The sequence below is a fragment of the Saccoglossus kowalevskii genome, chromosome 2, assembly GCF_978046115.1.
Source record: "Saccoglossus kowalevskii chromosome 2, keSacKowa6.1, whole genome shotgun sequence".
Lineage (NCBI taxonomy): Eukaryota > Metazoa > Hemichordata > Enteropneusta > Harrimaniidae > Saccoglossus > Saccoglossus kowalevskii.
This window is the reverse complement of record NC_140642.1, coordinates 12,974,508-12,989,205: the sequence shown is the minus strand read 5'-3', so window position 1 is coordinate 12,989,205 and position 14,698 is coordinate 12,974,508. Positions and strand designations below refer to the sequence as shown.

Here is a 14,698-nt window from a genome sequence, read left to right as displayed (position 1 = left end):
CATTATAAACATGTAAATTTAAACACAACAGAGAATATGTTCCTGAATTAGGTCATTATGTACAGTGATTATCACAACTTTAATGTGTCTTTGCCATGTATAAAAATATAGTAAATATGTAGGTCACTTGATGGTACTGTGACATGAGCTAAAACTGCAATAACTATGCGCCAATGACTTTAAATGTTCATATTACTGTAAACCTTTGCAACATTCAATTGCTGTAAACAGTGTGAACATGCCAGACTAATCAAAGATATTCATATCTTGAAAACAGGTTCACAACTGTTGTTTCACATTGTTTCATTAGCCTGCCGTCTGTATAATAAACTGTTTACAACAACACTGGTCAGATTTTTACTTTATATAATATTTTATGGAGAAAATAAACAACAAGGAGGGAGGTACATGTATACTCCAACTGAAACGACTGTAGATGCATCCGGATAAATTTGAGATTTTTCAATGATTTTGCAGCAACAAAGCACAAAGCTATTTTTATAATCAAAATGCCCCAATGGCCAATCAACTTGTTGCGGAGCATACCTCAAATTCAGGAGAGTACCCTTCACCCCTACTACTTGGACAACTTGTTTGATACTGCTCACTGTTTTTAAAATCAACTGTACACTGCACAAATGGGCATAACCTGTAAATATTTTGACTAAAATCAGTGTAATAACTGGTATTTATACCAACTTATCCCTGATGAACATCAAATCATGAAAACATTAAATTAAGAACAATTAGTAACAATTAAATTATGAACAAGATAATTAGGAACAATTAAAGACTTGTGATTTGCAATAAACAAATCAAAACCAGCTCTCTTCTATGTTTTGAACAAGTGCGAATTCCAGTTCTACACTGTCAACTGAATCAATTATAATGAAAAGCAATTCAAAGTTGTAATGTTGGCAAAACTTTGTTAAAATTCTCTCAATTTTGAGTAACTAGACCTAAAATCATATCTGAACTTAATACTGTGCATGGAACTGCTTAATGTTTGACTATTGTGCAAGACATCTGATGTGGATATCTTGAAGATACTGTACATTCAGCTTTAACACGTGTTACAGTACACATACTACTTGACACGTCAGAAGATTACAAACAAAATTTCCCAACTATAAAGTTCTGGGATGACAAAAATGTTCAATGTTTTTGTAATTTGTTGGAAGTGAAATGTCCACTATTCAGCAATCTTGAAACGAGTCAACAAATGAAGTCTATTCCAGGATGTATTCTGTGTGTCAAGTTTGACTGAACAGGGTCAATTCTTGGTGATGTGCTAGAACGCAAATGTCTGTGTACCAAATTTGGCTCTAAATGGACTATGTGAATTTGAGATATAAGCAGAATTATGCACAAAAAAAGATAAAATTGTCAGCCATCTCAGACAGCTGTTACCAAGTTTTGAATAATTGGTCTATAAAACTCTAAAGAAATACAACATAAGAAATAAAAGACTGACAAATGGAATCAAACATATAATCATGCCCAGTTGGGGATTAAAAGTTTTCTTTTCAACCTAGAAGAAAATGCATCAATAATATACACATATTGTGGAAAACATTTCTTATGCAAAATGTGTTGCAATTCATAAATGAAGTGAAGCAAGGTGATCAACCATGGCAGTAGAACGGAATGATTAATTCATAACATTTGACAATACATAGCATATAAGAGTTTCTAATATGAACCGTGAAATAATGTGCACATACTCAATCAACAGCAAATTTGAGACCATTACAAGCTATGGTTCATAAGAGTATAAGTTTTTATAAAAAACATCAAACAGACCGTTGGACAGATGACAGAGTGACAGATCACCAATATGAATATAGCTTCATGTAGTCAACAACAGAACTAAACAAACAGATACAAATTTGAAAAAGCTCCAAACTCTCCTCAGAATGTTGCTATACTGTATCTATATTATAAGCTCATTCGTGTGTCCATGTATAAACTTACAAATGTTTGAGTACAGAATAAACTTACTGCATGCACCACACACAGACCACAAAATATGTTGATACATGATACTGTGTATGAGAATCAATGTTAAACATTTTCAGTTAGGCTGAAGTTCTTCTAAGCAGATATATTTAGTTGTACTCCAACATTTGAAGTTTAATGAAAAATACTGCTACTACAGCTATCTGTGGTGGCTTTCAGCAGGCAATGTATTAAGCCATACCAAAATGTCCCAATCCTAGCTGAACACGTTCAAGTATGTTATATTTAAAGTCTTCATATCTCAAATATGTTGATGGCATAAGTAAGGTGGCATTACAAGTATTTGCGATTGGTGATGTTTCTGTTCTTGAATTATTAATAGTTATTTCCATTACAGATGGTCTGCTTTGCATAATTGTTGGTGTCCCTGTTACAAACCAGACCAAATCAATTGCATCTTGGTCATCTGTAAACAAATAAATTTGATACTGTGAGTGAGAAGTATAATAACATATATTGATTAGGAAGTGGAATTATTATTTCAAACTAAACTTTTAATTACATATGAATGTTACAGGTTGTCAGTAGGGGCATCTGAAATTTGTCAAATGTATTATTGCTAGAATAGATTCCAGATTCAAAGTAACCAAAGGTACGCCAAAACTTAAGAATATACAAATTTTTAGTCCCTTTAACTATGATTATATAGTACAGTACCAAGAAGGTATACAGTAATAAAACAATATCAAATAGGATGAAGTAGTAAAGTCTCATTGTCAGTTATTTCCTTTTTTTGAACAATATCCATGTATGTGCTCATGTTGATTGTCATGTCGGATATGGCATACCAAAATGAATTGCAAACCTTTTGGACATTGAATACAAATTGTGAATACTTTGTTAGCCAATGCTATGAGTGCAGACCGGGTCTTAAAAACAGGTCAGATTTAGCTTGTACTTACTGGTTTATAGCACTGGTTAAACATTCATGCATGTTGTCTCAACAAAGACTTCTGACGAATTAGTCTATGCTAAGGAACTGTGCATGAATGCAACTACAATCAATACTGCTCTCCCATGGGTGCAGTATTTATTTAGTTTTCAACATTATTTTCATTTAACAAATGCATTTACATAAATCCTAGTTATGTTTGTTTGTACCGTAGTATTGCCAACAGAAATGCATTTGTGTGAGCAGACTAGCATATATAGCTTGGTAAATTCATAAATTTATAGGTAGCAATGGCTTATATAATTAAGTGCAATTTGCTGGCAACATTTTACCTATCTATACCTACATGCATTCACTCACCTATTTCACTCAGAAGCCTATCTACATATAGAACAGTCCGATAGGCATCACTGTTTATATCTGATGAATGTTCACTCTTCATATTGTTAATCTGAGTTCTGGTGGCATCATACAGCTTCTTTGAGGTAACATTACTTACGCTTATTACACTCATAATACATGACCTTTTGCAACAACATAAAAAGCCATTTTTGGAGAGACCTTTGGAAATATGCTTAATAGCCTCTTCTCTCTGCCCAATAATGGAATACTCAATGATGTACGAGGCCAATTCATGACGGTTTGAAAGCTGAAAAAAAGGGTGATAGTTACTGATACTTTCAATGCTTTAAATCATAACTCCTTCCATAGGTTAAAACTGTCAAAACTACCGGTATATAGTTTCTAGCATATGCTTTTACACTGCAAGTGGCAACTGACACTAATGAAAGTTGAGACTCATCCACTCATTCATCCAAGTCATTTTAGTTCAAGATAGATCAGTTGAACATATTTCATGCACAGACAGACATGCATGCATACCTACACACATACATACATACACACACACACACACACACAGACAGACATTACCATGAAATAAGCTCCCTTTTTGATTCTAGAAGGTAGAGGGATGTATTTTAGAGAAACACAAGCCATGCATGGCACAGTCCCCATTAGTTATCAAACTTAATTTTGTTTATAGTGATATAGTTGGAACATAAATATGTCAGAGATATGGATCCAAAAGCTAATTATGATGATTTTTTAACATTAAAATGATTGACATTCATTCATCTTGTTTCTGATCGTTAAACAAGTACTTGTCCATATTGGGAGATATTGTTTTGGAACAGCATTAATTAAAACAAAATGGCTAGTTGTTAGCCATTTTGAATACATCTGTATATTTATAACATGATGTATAATGAATATATAAAATTTGAACATAATCAGTCAAAGCAAGTCAGAAATACGGCTCTAGAACAGCATTCATTAAAACAAAATGGCCACCAGTCATTCATTTTGAATTCGATTTGAAAAATAAAATGACATGCATCAAGGTCTTATAATGTCCAACATATGTACCAAGTTTGAACAAAATCCTTCCCTAAATGCTAGATTCTGATGATTTTTCAGCACAAAAAAGGTTGCCATTCAGCCATCTTGAATCAGATCATGAAACAAATTGATGTGCATAAGTATAATATTATGTATGATGTATGTGTGAAGTTTGAATGTAATCGGCCCAGGCATTTCTAAGATATAGGTCAGGACGCACGCATGAACACATAGACCATAAGTCCCCGTTTTCGGTCTGTGTCCGAACAGGGACTAAAAAATCATTTAATTGTGAGTTGGACTTCATAACAATGTGGCAGCAACAATTGGGTGGGTGATTTGCTACTGCTATTAACAAACTAACAAACAAACAAACAAACAAACAAACAAACAAACAAATAAATAAATAAATAAATAAATAAATAAATAAATAAATAAATAAATAAATAAATAAATAAATAAATAAATAAATAAATAAATACAACTTACTGTGATTATACAAGTATTATCCCATCCACACATATCAACGTAATGTGTTGGTTGGGTTTCATCATTCAACAATTCAGTTAGATCATCATTCGAGACATATTCCAACATCTGTAAATAAGCAGAATAAACAAAGTTTTGTTGGACAAGCCCAAAAATAGTTTGCCTTTCTTGGACTGTCAGAAAGGAATAAGTTCAATATACATGTTGTAATGCTTGTGATTTATATGTGCAGCTGTACTTTTATGAAGAGTGTAGTAGCATGTATTCAAGATTATCTGCAAACAAGTTTATTTTACAATTACATTACATACAATTACATTACATAATCAACTGATTCACTCTCTAATAAATTATTTAGGATATTAGTATAACAAGTTAACAAGTCATTTTCAATGAAATAGTCCCCAGTCAGTTTTAGTGACTGTGTCAACTATAAAAATGTAATTTGTAAATATTTGGATTATTTCAGCATGATAACAGTTTATACCAAATGAGAAAAGACATTTTTTTTTTAAATCGGTCAAAGTATGCCTAACAAGTTCAACGTCCATGTTAGTTAATTAGATATAGAAAGTTCAAACCAGCACTTTAACTGTGCAAGGTATATTTGCCTCAATGGCTGAAGGTATCACCAGTCATCTAGTTCATGTTCATTGCAATCTTTGTCACAATATTTTGTTCATTTTTCAAGATTGTCATGATATAAGTTAAACTCACTTGATAATGTGGGTAACCAGTTTTGGCAAAATTTTAGAAACTCCAGAATTTATTGGAAAAGAACAACATTGTTTTGCAGGGACAATATGACTGTAGTGCATGCTGCACAAATTGGTACATGCATTTAATCTAATAAAAAGATCTCTATAAATGATGCTGAATGAAAAAGAAGCAATTGAAACAATGAGGCAGCACTAGTTGATTCATAGACCATGTAGTGAAATACACAATGACATACTTGGTGACTAGTGTTTATATACGGTCCACACTTGACACTGTGTTTAGGTTGGCAGATTTTAATGTGGGAACTTTATGATTGTGTGAGATACATATCTTACCTTCTTAATAAATTGCTGAGCATAAGTGTCAGGCACGTCTTCAATGCAGAGAAACTTCATCATACTACTTGGATCTTCATTACACATTTTACTCACTATAGCCGGATGTAATGGAAGCATGGATGGCACATCATTCATTGCTGCCGCTGCAACTGCTATACCAACAATTTCAAACAGTCCACCATAGATACACCTTTTGTTGTTCGTTGGAAGTAAATAACCAGTTGGTGTTCTGATGAACATATCTAGTTTTGCTGAAACTATTTCTTCAAAAAACAGAGAGAAATTTTCTCTCAGAGGACCCCCAGCATCCACAGCATCTTCTTCTTCGAATATCACACATATAGGCCGCAATATTGAGAAGTCAATGCGCTTGAAGAATGATATGTTATTTTCTAATAAATGTGTACGCTCCACATACAGTCGGTGTGGTCTAGCATCATAAAATAGAAGCTGTTCCCTAAATATTTGCAGTTTTTCTTGTATTTCCATTTCCTTAGTTGCATCAATTAGTTGAGTCAAATCAGTTATCCTGGTAACGGAGGCTGTGCCAGTATTTGTAGGTACTGCAGTTTGCTGTTGACTTGGTAAGCAGGTAGTAGTATACATGTTTCTGGCACTGGTTGCTGTCTCAATAACTGCAGATTGTGACTGACATGGTAAGCAGGTAGTAGTATACATGTTGCTGGCACTAGCTGCTGTCTCAATAACTGCAGATTGTGACTGACTTGGTAAGCAGGTAGTAGTATACATGTTGCTGGCACTAGCTGCTGTCTCAATAACTGCAGATTGTGACTGACATGGAAAACTTGTATAAATGTTGCTGGCACTGGTTGCTGCCGCAGTAACTGCAGATTGTGGCTGACTTGGACAACTTGTATAAATGTTGCTGGTACTGGTTGCTGTTGCAGTAACTGCAGATTGTGGCTGACTTGGACAACTTGCATAAATGTTGCTGGCACTGGTTGCTGCTCCAGTATTTGTATATACTGCAGTTTGCTGTTGACTTGAAAAGCTAGTAGTATACATGCTATTGATATTGGCTGCTGTTTCAGTACATGTATTTACTGCAGTTTGCAATTGATTTGGAAGTACAATACTATACAAGTCACTGGCCATGTCACTGGCTGCTGTCTCAGTAGATACAACAGGTTCAAACGGATCACTTTGAAAGCTACAATGACCAACATCACTGTCACTGGCAGCTGGTTCAACTATAGAAGTGTAAACATTCTGACTTGACACATTTGATAGTGATGCACCTGAAATAGAGTGCATATTCATCATAAAACATCATCATCCTTTAGTTGAGTGAATGTGAGTGAGTTAATACAATTAGAACAAACAACTTTAAAAAGTGCACCATTAATTGCCACAATATAATATTCATATATTAATTGAATGACACAGTTTCAGGGTAAAAAGAGGTTTTGTCAAAGTCACCATTTCTAGCCTCAAAATACCTCAATAAACACAGATTAGGAACACATTGTTATGATTGTACAATCACATAGAGAAAAGTCAAATTACAAGTTATGGAAGCATAGTCCTCACTTTAATCTGAATGAGCAAATACTGAAGAGTTGTAGCCTAAACATGATTATGATTGAAAGAAGAAAAATATCCTACAAAGAATAAAAATAGATACAATCTAGGCACAATTAATATCAAAGTCCATCTATTTAACATATCAGAAGGAGGAAGGGAATATGATCAACATTCAATACTGATAAAAATATTGTGAAAGGGTACAAAAATGATTTATGCACTCGCTCTAAGCACGGTTACTAACCATGCTCTAAGTACATGTATCAGATTTGGGAGAGTTGCAATAAAAAAGAAACATGTTCCTTATGAACAATGGCTATATTTTAGGTGGATATAGGTTGCTAGGTTGTAATAAGATTTTTGAATGACATTCCTGACATATTAAGTTAATGCAGATTTTGTAGAAACATTTTTACCAAAATCTCCAAAATTATATGCACTAAACCTAGCCAACACTGAACAGCACCAAGATTATACAATAAGTTTGCTCACTGACCAGCAATTGCCCATGATCTGCTGTGACAACATTACCCATAGTGGAAAATGGACACAAAATGTAAACAAGTGTACTCTAGAACCTTCTCTTTCATTTCATTACAGACATGGCATATATTAATATTTTCCATAAAAATTTAATTTTTATAGCAATTTTTGGTAAGCTATTGAGAATGTCACAGAATCCTCTGTTCTTGTAATTAAATATATGACAAATAAAATGTCAGCTCATTTTTGATCAAGTGCATACATGTACCAGTTCTACACTGAACTAATGACTTGGACTGCCAGACAATTCAATATGTGTGATATGTCTAATGTATTCCCAAGTTGCTGCAAAAATGAACCAAAATAAATTTTCTTTTCACTAACAAATTTTAAAAAATCTGAAAAACAGGTTTATCCATATTCTAAGTTTGAACAGAATTGGCCAGCACAATGTAGAAATAATACTCTACACATATAAAATGAGGTTTTTAGGCTATTTTGGGGTCAATTAATGGCCATTGTTCAGCCATAATGTATCAGAACAGAGGCAAAAATTTGGGTCATTTGTACACCATCATGTATATACCATATGTACCAAGTTTAGGGAAAATCGGTTCATGAACTTTGAAGATAATGCAACGGACAGACAAACAGACAGAACCCAAACCGTAAGCACTCAAGGACACAAAGACATCCCTCTCCTGCAAACAAGTTTAAAATGTCTTCATACAAATTACATACAATAGTTCTAGAAATAGAAAAATTCAGCTTTTTGATTTTTGGAACACACAACAAAACAAATATGACACAATTTCTTACCGTTTTCATGTTCAGACAGAATATCATATGCTTTTTCTGAGTTACCATTGCAGAAAGACATGCATCTTAGAATTTCTTCCTTATTTTTAGTTCCATTGAAGACACTCATCAACACATCAACTTTAGCATTGAACTAAAATGTAATTTAAAATCAAATTACAATCATGATGTGACAACTACATATCTAATGTAACAAAATATATTTAAAATCTAGTGTCTTTCTTATTGCTATGTCCTGTTAATTCCAGAGTTTCATTGTTTAATGCATTCAATATTTTTTTATCTCTTGCAATACTGTACAGTAAATTCCATAAAGGCATGAACGAGGTTCATGACAAATTAATAAAATTAAACATTTTATAAATAAAATTAAATGTTTTATAAATACACAAATTTTTATAAATCATAATGACTAATAATTAAATTGATCGGATAATATTGTAACATTGCCACAAGTTCTAACAAATAAGTTAGTTCAACATAATTTAATCAAAAAGTGCTTTATTTTGGGCTACTAGTATTCAATATTTAATATTTCAATTTGAAATAACGCTGATAATCAGTAATCACAAATTTTTATAAATATTCCTATCACTGTATATCACTACAGAGAGATAAATAAACTTTGCAATAGCATACTTTATTTTTAACAGTACACCATGGGGGTGTCACACACAAACTTACCTGATTCTCTAATCGGCTACTTGTAAAATCTACAGCTAGATGTTCCACCTTGGATTTTTTTGATTCATTGCTACATTCTTCATCAGTTATCCCTTCATCACTGGTGTTATCACTGGAGTCAGTCTCTTTATTACAATGTTTGTAATGATCACTAAAGCAATCTATGTCAACAGATGCATTACAGTGAATGCATGTAACTTGTGGGGTCTGTTTTCCTGAAATTAACTATGATAAAAAAACAATACAAGGTTATTTATTACCTTATATCACTTGTATATAGAGCTGATTGATATGAGTAATGCCATGAGCTAGTATTATTCATGAACCAAAGATGAGGTGAATAAATAACCCATGATGCCATTATTATTAACCAGCTCTATGAATAAGTGATATCAAGTGACAACCTTTTTATCACATGACCATCTACAAGCATCAAAACAACAAATAAATCATGCTTTCATGGAACATTCCTTACAAATTACAATTACAAATTTATGCTAATTGGGCATGATGTTAATTAATTTTAGTGGACAAATTTAAATTTAGTGGACATGCATTTGCAAAAAATTACAGTCGCTGTTGGTTCTCAAAATAGGCAGAAATATGACTATTCCTACGGATGTTTTCAAAATAAACTTTCAGTTGTCATTAATATGAGGTTATTAAGAGGATACCAAAAAGTATTGACCGATGCGTACCGGAGGTCAATGCTAGGGTGTACAGTCTGAGTGCATACTTTGCGGTATCCTAGTAATAACCTTTTTATTATACATCTTTTCCTCTCAAAGATACAATGCCGAAAAGTTTAGTACAGAATCAGTGAACTTCTTTGTGTGGAGTCCGGTCAAACCATGATTGCAGCCATGTTTGTTTTTATTATTAGAGGACGTTTACGGGCATAATCATTCCATATTTGGTAGGATGAAAATACACTGTAAAATACTGCAAAATTACGACACACTAACTTATGGCATTAGGGTGACAGATGTATAATAATATGAGTTAATGTCACCAAGCAAAATAACATATATACAGTACTGTGGTATGTCTTAAATTTGCTGAGTACCAATTAATGTGAAATGTGCTTTACCTAAGGTAAAGTTAACATGGTAAAATGTTTGTGTATATTACACTACCTGTATTTTGAGAAAATTGACCTAATATTTTTAGGGAAATTTCATAGAACATAATTCAAGATAGCAAAATGTATCCCACCAGGCATCAAATATATATATATATACATATATATATATTCACTCTGTCACCATACAGCTTAGAATTTGAGATATTTCATAATATGTCATAATATCTAGGAACCAATAGTAGAAGCATTACAAAACTAACAAAATGGCTGCCATTCATTAAAATACAGTTGGTGACACCCAACTTTTTTATGCCATTATACTTCGATTGACAAGGAGTACAATTTTGCAAAATGAATAAATTCTGCATATTTTCAGTTATGAGTAGATTTCTACCTTAATTAATCTAGAATAGCCAAAAATATGAACTTTAAATTTTTGCATGATGTACTAAATAAATAAATTTATAAACAAATAAATAAATAAATAAATACAAAGCAGACAAGAACACTTACGTCTGAGCTTAATGATCTTGTCGTCATTTCTGGTTCCAATAACAGATTTTTTTGTAATGGCTTCACATAGGCAACAGCAGATCCTAGTATAGAGTCCTTTCTGAGAAACTTCAGCGAATATCCATATATAGGCGGCTTGAGTTCAACAAGCGTTTTGCTATTTCGGCCACACGTGCGCCAAATTGTGAATCCCATAGCATGTCTTAGCTTTGGAAATTCAGAATATAATGTATTCATGAGATACTCGTGATCGCCGCTTTTGTTTTGAAAAACAATTTTCTTCTCGCCTAAACCAGCAAGTTTCAATTGTTCCTTATCCGCAGTGCTTGGAACAAATTTGGCGTCTTTCAATGCCAGAACACAAAACTTATGTGTCCATGTGTTTGGGGGCGTCAAGAGAGCAATAAACTTGCTTTTAGGTTTTGAGCGACCTTTTCCAGAACGTTGATCCCTTAAACTAGGGAATAATTCACCAATGACTTCTTTACTAGAAAAGTCGTGTGTCGATTTTGTCAACGAACTGCTCGCGTCGCGGGAGCCCGAAGGCGCCGACAATATTGGCGGGGATATTTGTAACTGTGAATGACTTGGTTCATTGCGACGACTTGTCTGGTCTTCGGCCAATAATTTCGCCACGTCAGCAGCGGCTCGGTGAAGTGTTTCAGTCGCAGTTACCAAACGAGATCGACGATGATCAGCACCTCCCTGTTGGTGATGACTTTCCTTCGACATCTTGTTTTCCAAGCGCGTTGTGACTTTGGGGTTAAAGTTTGGGTCAAAGTTTTAGCTCCGTTGCGGCGCAACGGCGGTTAAATTTTTAGCTCCGTTGCGGCGCAACGGCGGTTAAATTTTTAGCTCCGTTGCGGCGCAACGGCGGTTAAATTTTTAGCTCCGTTGCGGCGCAACAGCGGTTTAATTTTTCCCTCCGTTGCGGCGCAACGGCGGTTTACTTTTAAACAGGTTTTTTAAAACACTTATTTAAATAAGCTGATTCTATTTTTCTATTCTTTTATTTATTCATTTAATTTTCTATTCTTTCGTTTATTGTTTTATTTATTTTTCTATTCTTTTATTTTTTGTTTTATTATTTTATTTATTCTTCTATTTTTTAATTTATCGTTCTATTCTTCAATTTAATCTTTTATTTCTTGTTCTAATTTTCAATTAATTTTTTTATTTATTGTTTTATTCTTTGATTTATTCTTTTATTTATTTATCTATTCTTTTATTTATTCTTTTATTTATTTATCTATTCTTTGATTTATTCTTTTATTTATTGGCGTTTTTCAATTTTGGCCCTAATGACACACCATAGAATGGTACCAGTTTGTCAAGCGTGTCTTCCAATTACTGTGGTTAATAATAACACGAGTAATGACTGTGTTTCTATAAAGATTTCTACTCAATGTATGGATCCGTGTAATAACATGACGATTGAAACATCTCATATGATGTGTGGTACAGGTGCTCTCTCGTGAAATCCCATCATGAATCACTAATGTGTTCATTTCTATTATTACATATGAAATATCGTCGATGTATAAATATAAACCCTAATTGTTCTCCATATTGAACGGGTTTTTAAGTGCTGCATCGGACGATAAACAATTATCCTCTCAGCAGATTGCTTACCGTTACGAGGTTCCAGTGCACCGCCGTCTCGGCCACAGCCTGGCATCCAGTGGAACAAGGCGGACCTAATATCATGAGTTTCTGCGGCGTGTGATACAGCTGATCAAAAAATACCCTTGTCGCCAATCCTGCGTCACACTAAAACAACCATAGACACATTTTTACAACTATCAATAGAGCAAAATTTTAAGGAGATTTTATGCACCGCACTAACGCGTGATTTGCATAGTGTACAACAGTAGGGAAATAATGTCGATAGTGATGTTATTTAAAAAAAGACTATTTAAGGTAGCGTAAAGGGTGACATTTCAAAACTTTCATTTACTATATAATGAAAATCTGGAGGAGCACATTTGAAAATACTAGGTATTCATTTGTTTACGTGACGGACTAATTGTCGGACCTTAAAATGACTAAACTTACGATTACCAAAAAACACTGCAGTATTTCCGACTGAACAGTATTGCTATCTCAATGTGAATGTGTATGTGTATGTGTACCGACTGTTTTATGAACGTGTTTTTTGAACGAGGTGTGTTTTCCAGTCCAGTAATTCACCATTATTTTCCATCTTTGACGAACCATTATTCCGCGACAAAACATTGTATTTTGAAATCCAGACACCTTCACGTTGCCTTGTGCATCGTCGGTGAAAATTGAAACATGTGGCTCCAACGTAGCAGATTTGTCGGGGTTCCTCTGATTTTTTTCAAAATTAAGAAAATACATAAAAAAATGTAGCAGCTATAATAAATATGAATGACTTGTTATGCTTTTATATCCAATCAACCATTGTTACACATTCCTGTTTAACAGTATTCTCTGACTTTTCACAAACAAGCTATAATTTCAAGTACATCTGATCAGAAACAATAAACAATCATTTATACTTTTCATGTAAGCCATATTTTAGTAGTAAACTAAGGAAATCCGATTTTTTTAATTGGGTATAGTGATTCATCTAAGTTTAAATAAATGTTTTCATGCGTGAAAAAAATATTTCTCCCTTCTTACTACGTTAAACAATACTTCTTCTGAACAAATATACATGCTTAAATGTGACTGAAGAATTTCGCCTTCCCTACATAAGTATATATCGTGTATATAGTTCAATCGTTCTCGTGAAATCCCCTAGTTATGTTGGTGTATAATTGATACTTAAACCTTACTACCGTTCATCAAGTCTACTGCTAAGTGTGGTCGTTGACATCGAGATGGCAATTCATGCCACTTCTGTGTGTGCGTAGAATTCAAACAAATGTAAATGTAATCACGGAAAGTATAACTACATACCCTTGTATCGTTCCACACCATTTCTAGATGATAGTCGGCCAGGACGTCTTCCTTGGCGTTGATGTGTTCGAATGCCATTTCTACTGCAGGGAGAATACCGCTTCCATCCCAATTACCGCCCAATGAGAAAAATGTGCTAATGTGGATTTCGGTTTTGTTGTGTTGACTGAGATGCAAAGGCTGATAGGTTGTAGTTTGGCAATATGCCATGTATGTGAACGTCAGATATATATACGCGGCGCAAAATATACAATCCATGACATTAGATGTTTGTCTGGTGCGAACAAAATACTCTCTCCCCCTCTTATAAAGCTCATTTAATGACGTATTTGGAGAAGAACAATATGTTAATCATACATTGGATATTATCTTCAAAATAACCAATTACTAAGATGGTTCTTCAACAGAATATGGTTACCATGGTGATAAACTAATCTGTACTTTCGTCTATTATCCAATGGCTACTAGGCTGAAGTCGTTGTCAACAATAGTCGGCAAGGAAACCGGTTTTGTTTAAGAGTAGTTCTATAAACAACGATGTGCTAAGATGATTCCTGCAGTTCTATGTATATCCGGACCTAACTTGCATGGTGATAATCAAAACACTCAGATCGTGTTTCATTTCAATTACCATTCAAGTATTTCCTATCTCAAACACTTCGGAGTGAACAAATTATAAAATAAGACAGCAGCGTCAGAGTCATAATGCAAACCATCAACGGAAGTCAGTGTCCTCCAAACAAATCTATTAGCCGTATTTTACGTCAGTCCCATATATTAAGTGGA

At 33.8% G+C, this 14,698-nt stretch overlaps 1 protein-coding gene across 1 annotated transcript in view; it reads right to left on the bottom strand.

Moving 5' to 3' along the window:
* LOC102810399 (gamma-aminobutyric acid type B receptor subunit 2-like) overlaps positions 1–14,122 on the bottom strand; it is a 31,106-nt gene extending 16,984 nt beyond the window's left edge. Inside the window, exons 1-2 of the mRNA XM_085504779.1 lie at positions 13,913–14,122; positions 12,620–12,757 (exon numbers count right to left, since the gene is read on the bottom strand). Coding sequence (XP_085360905.1) covers positions 12,620–12,757; positions 13,913–14,122 — 348 coding nt within the window. The remainder of the gene's footprint in view (positions 1–12,619; positions 12,758–13,912) is intronic.
* Between the last annotated feature and the right edge of the window lie 576 nt (positions 14,123–14,698).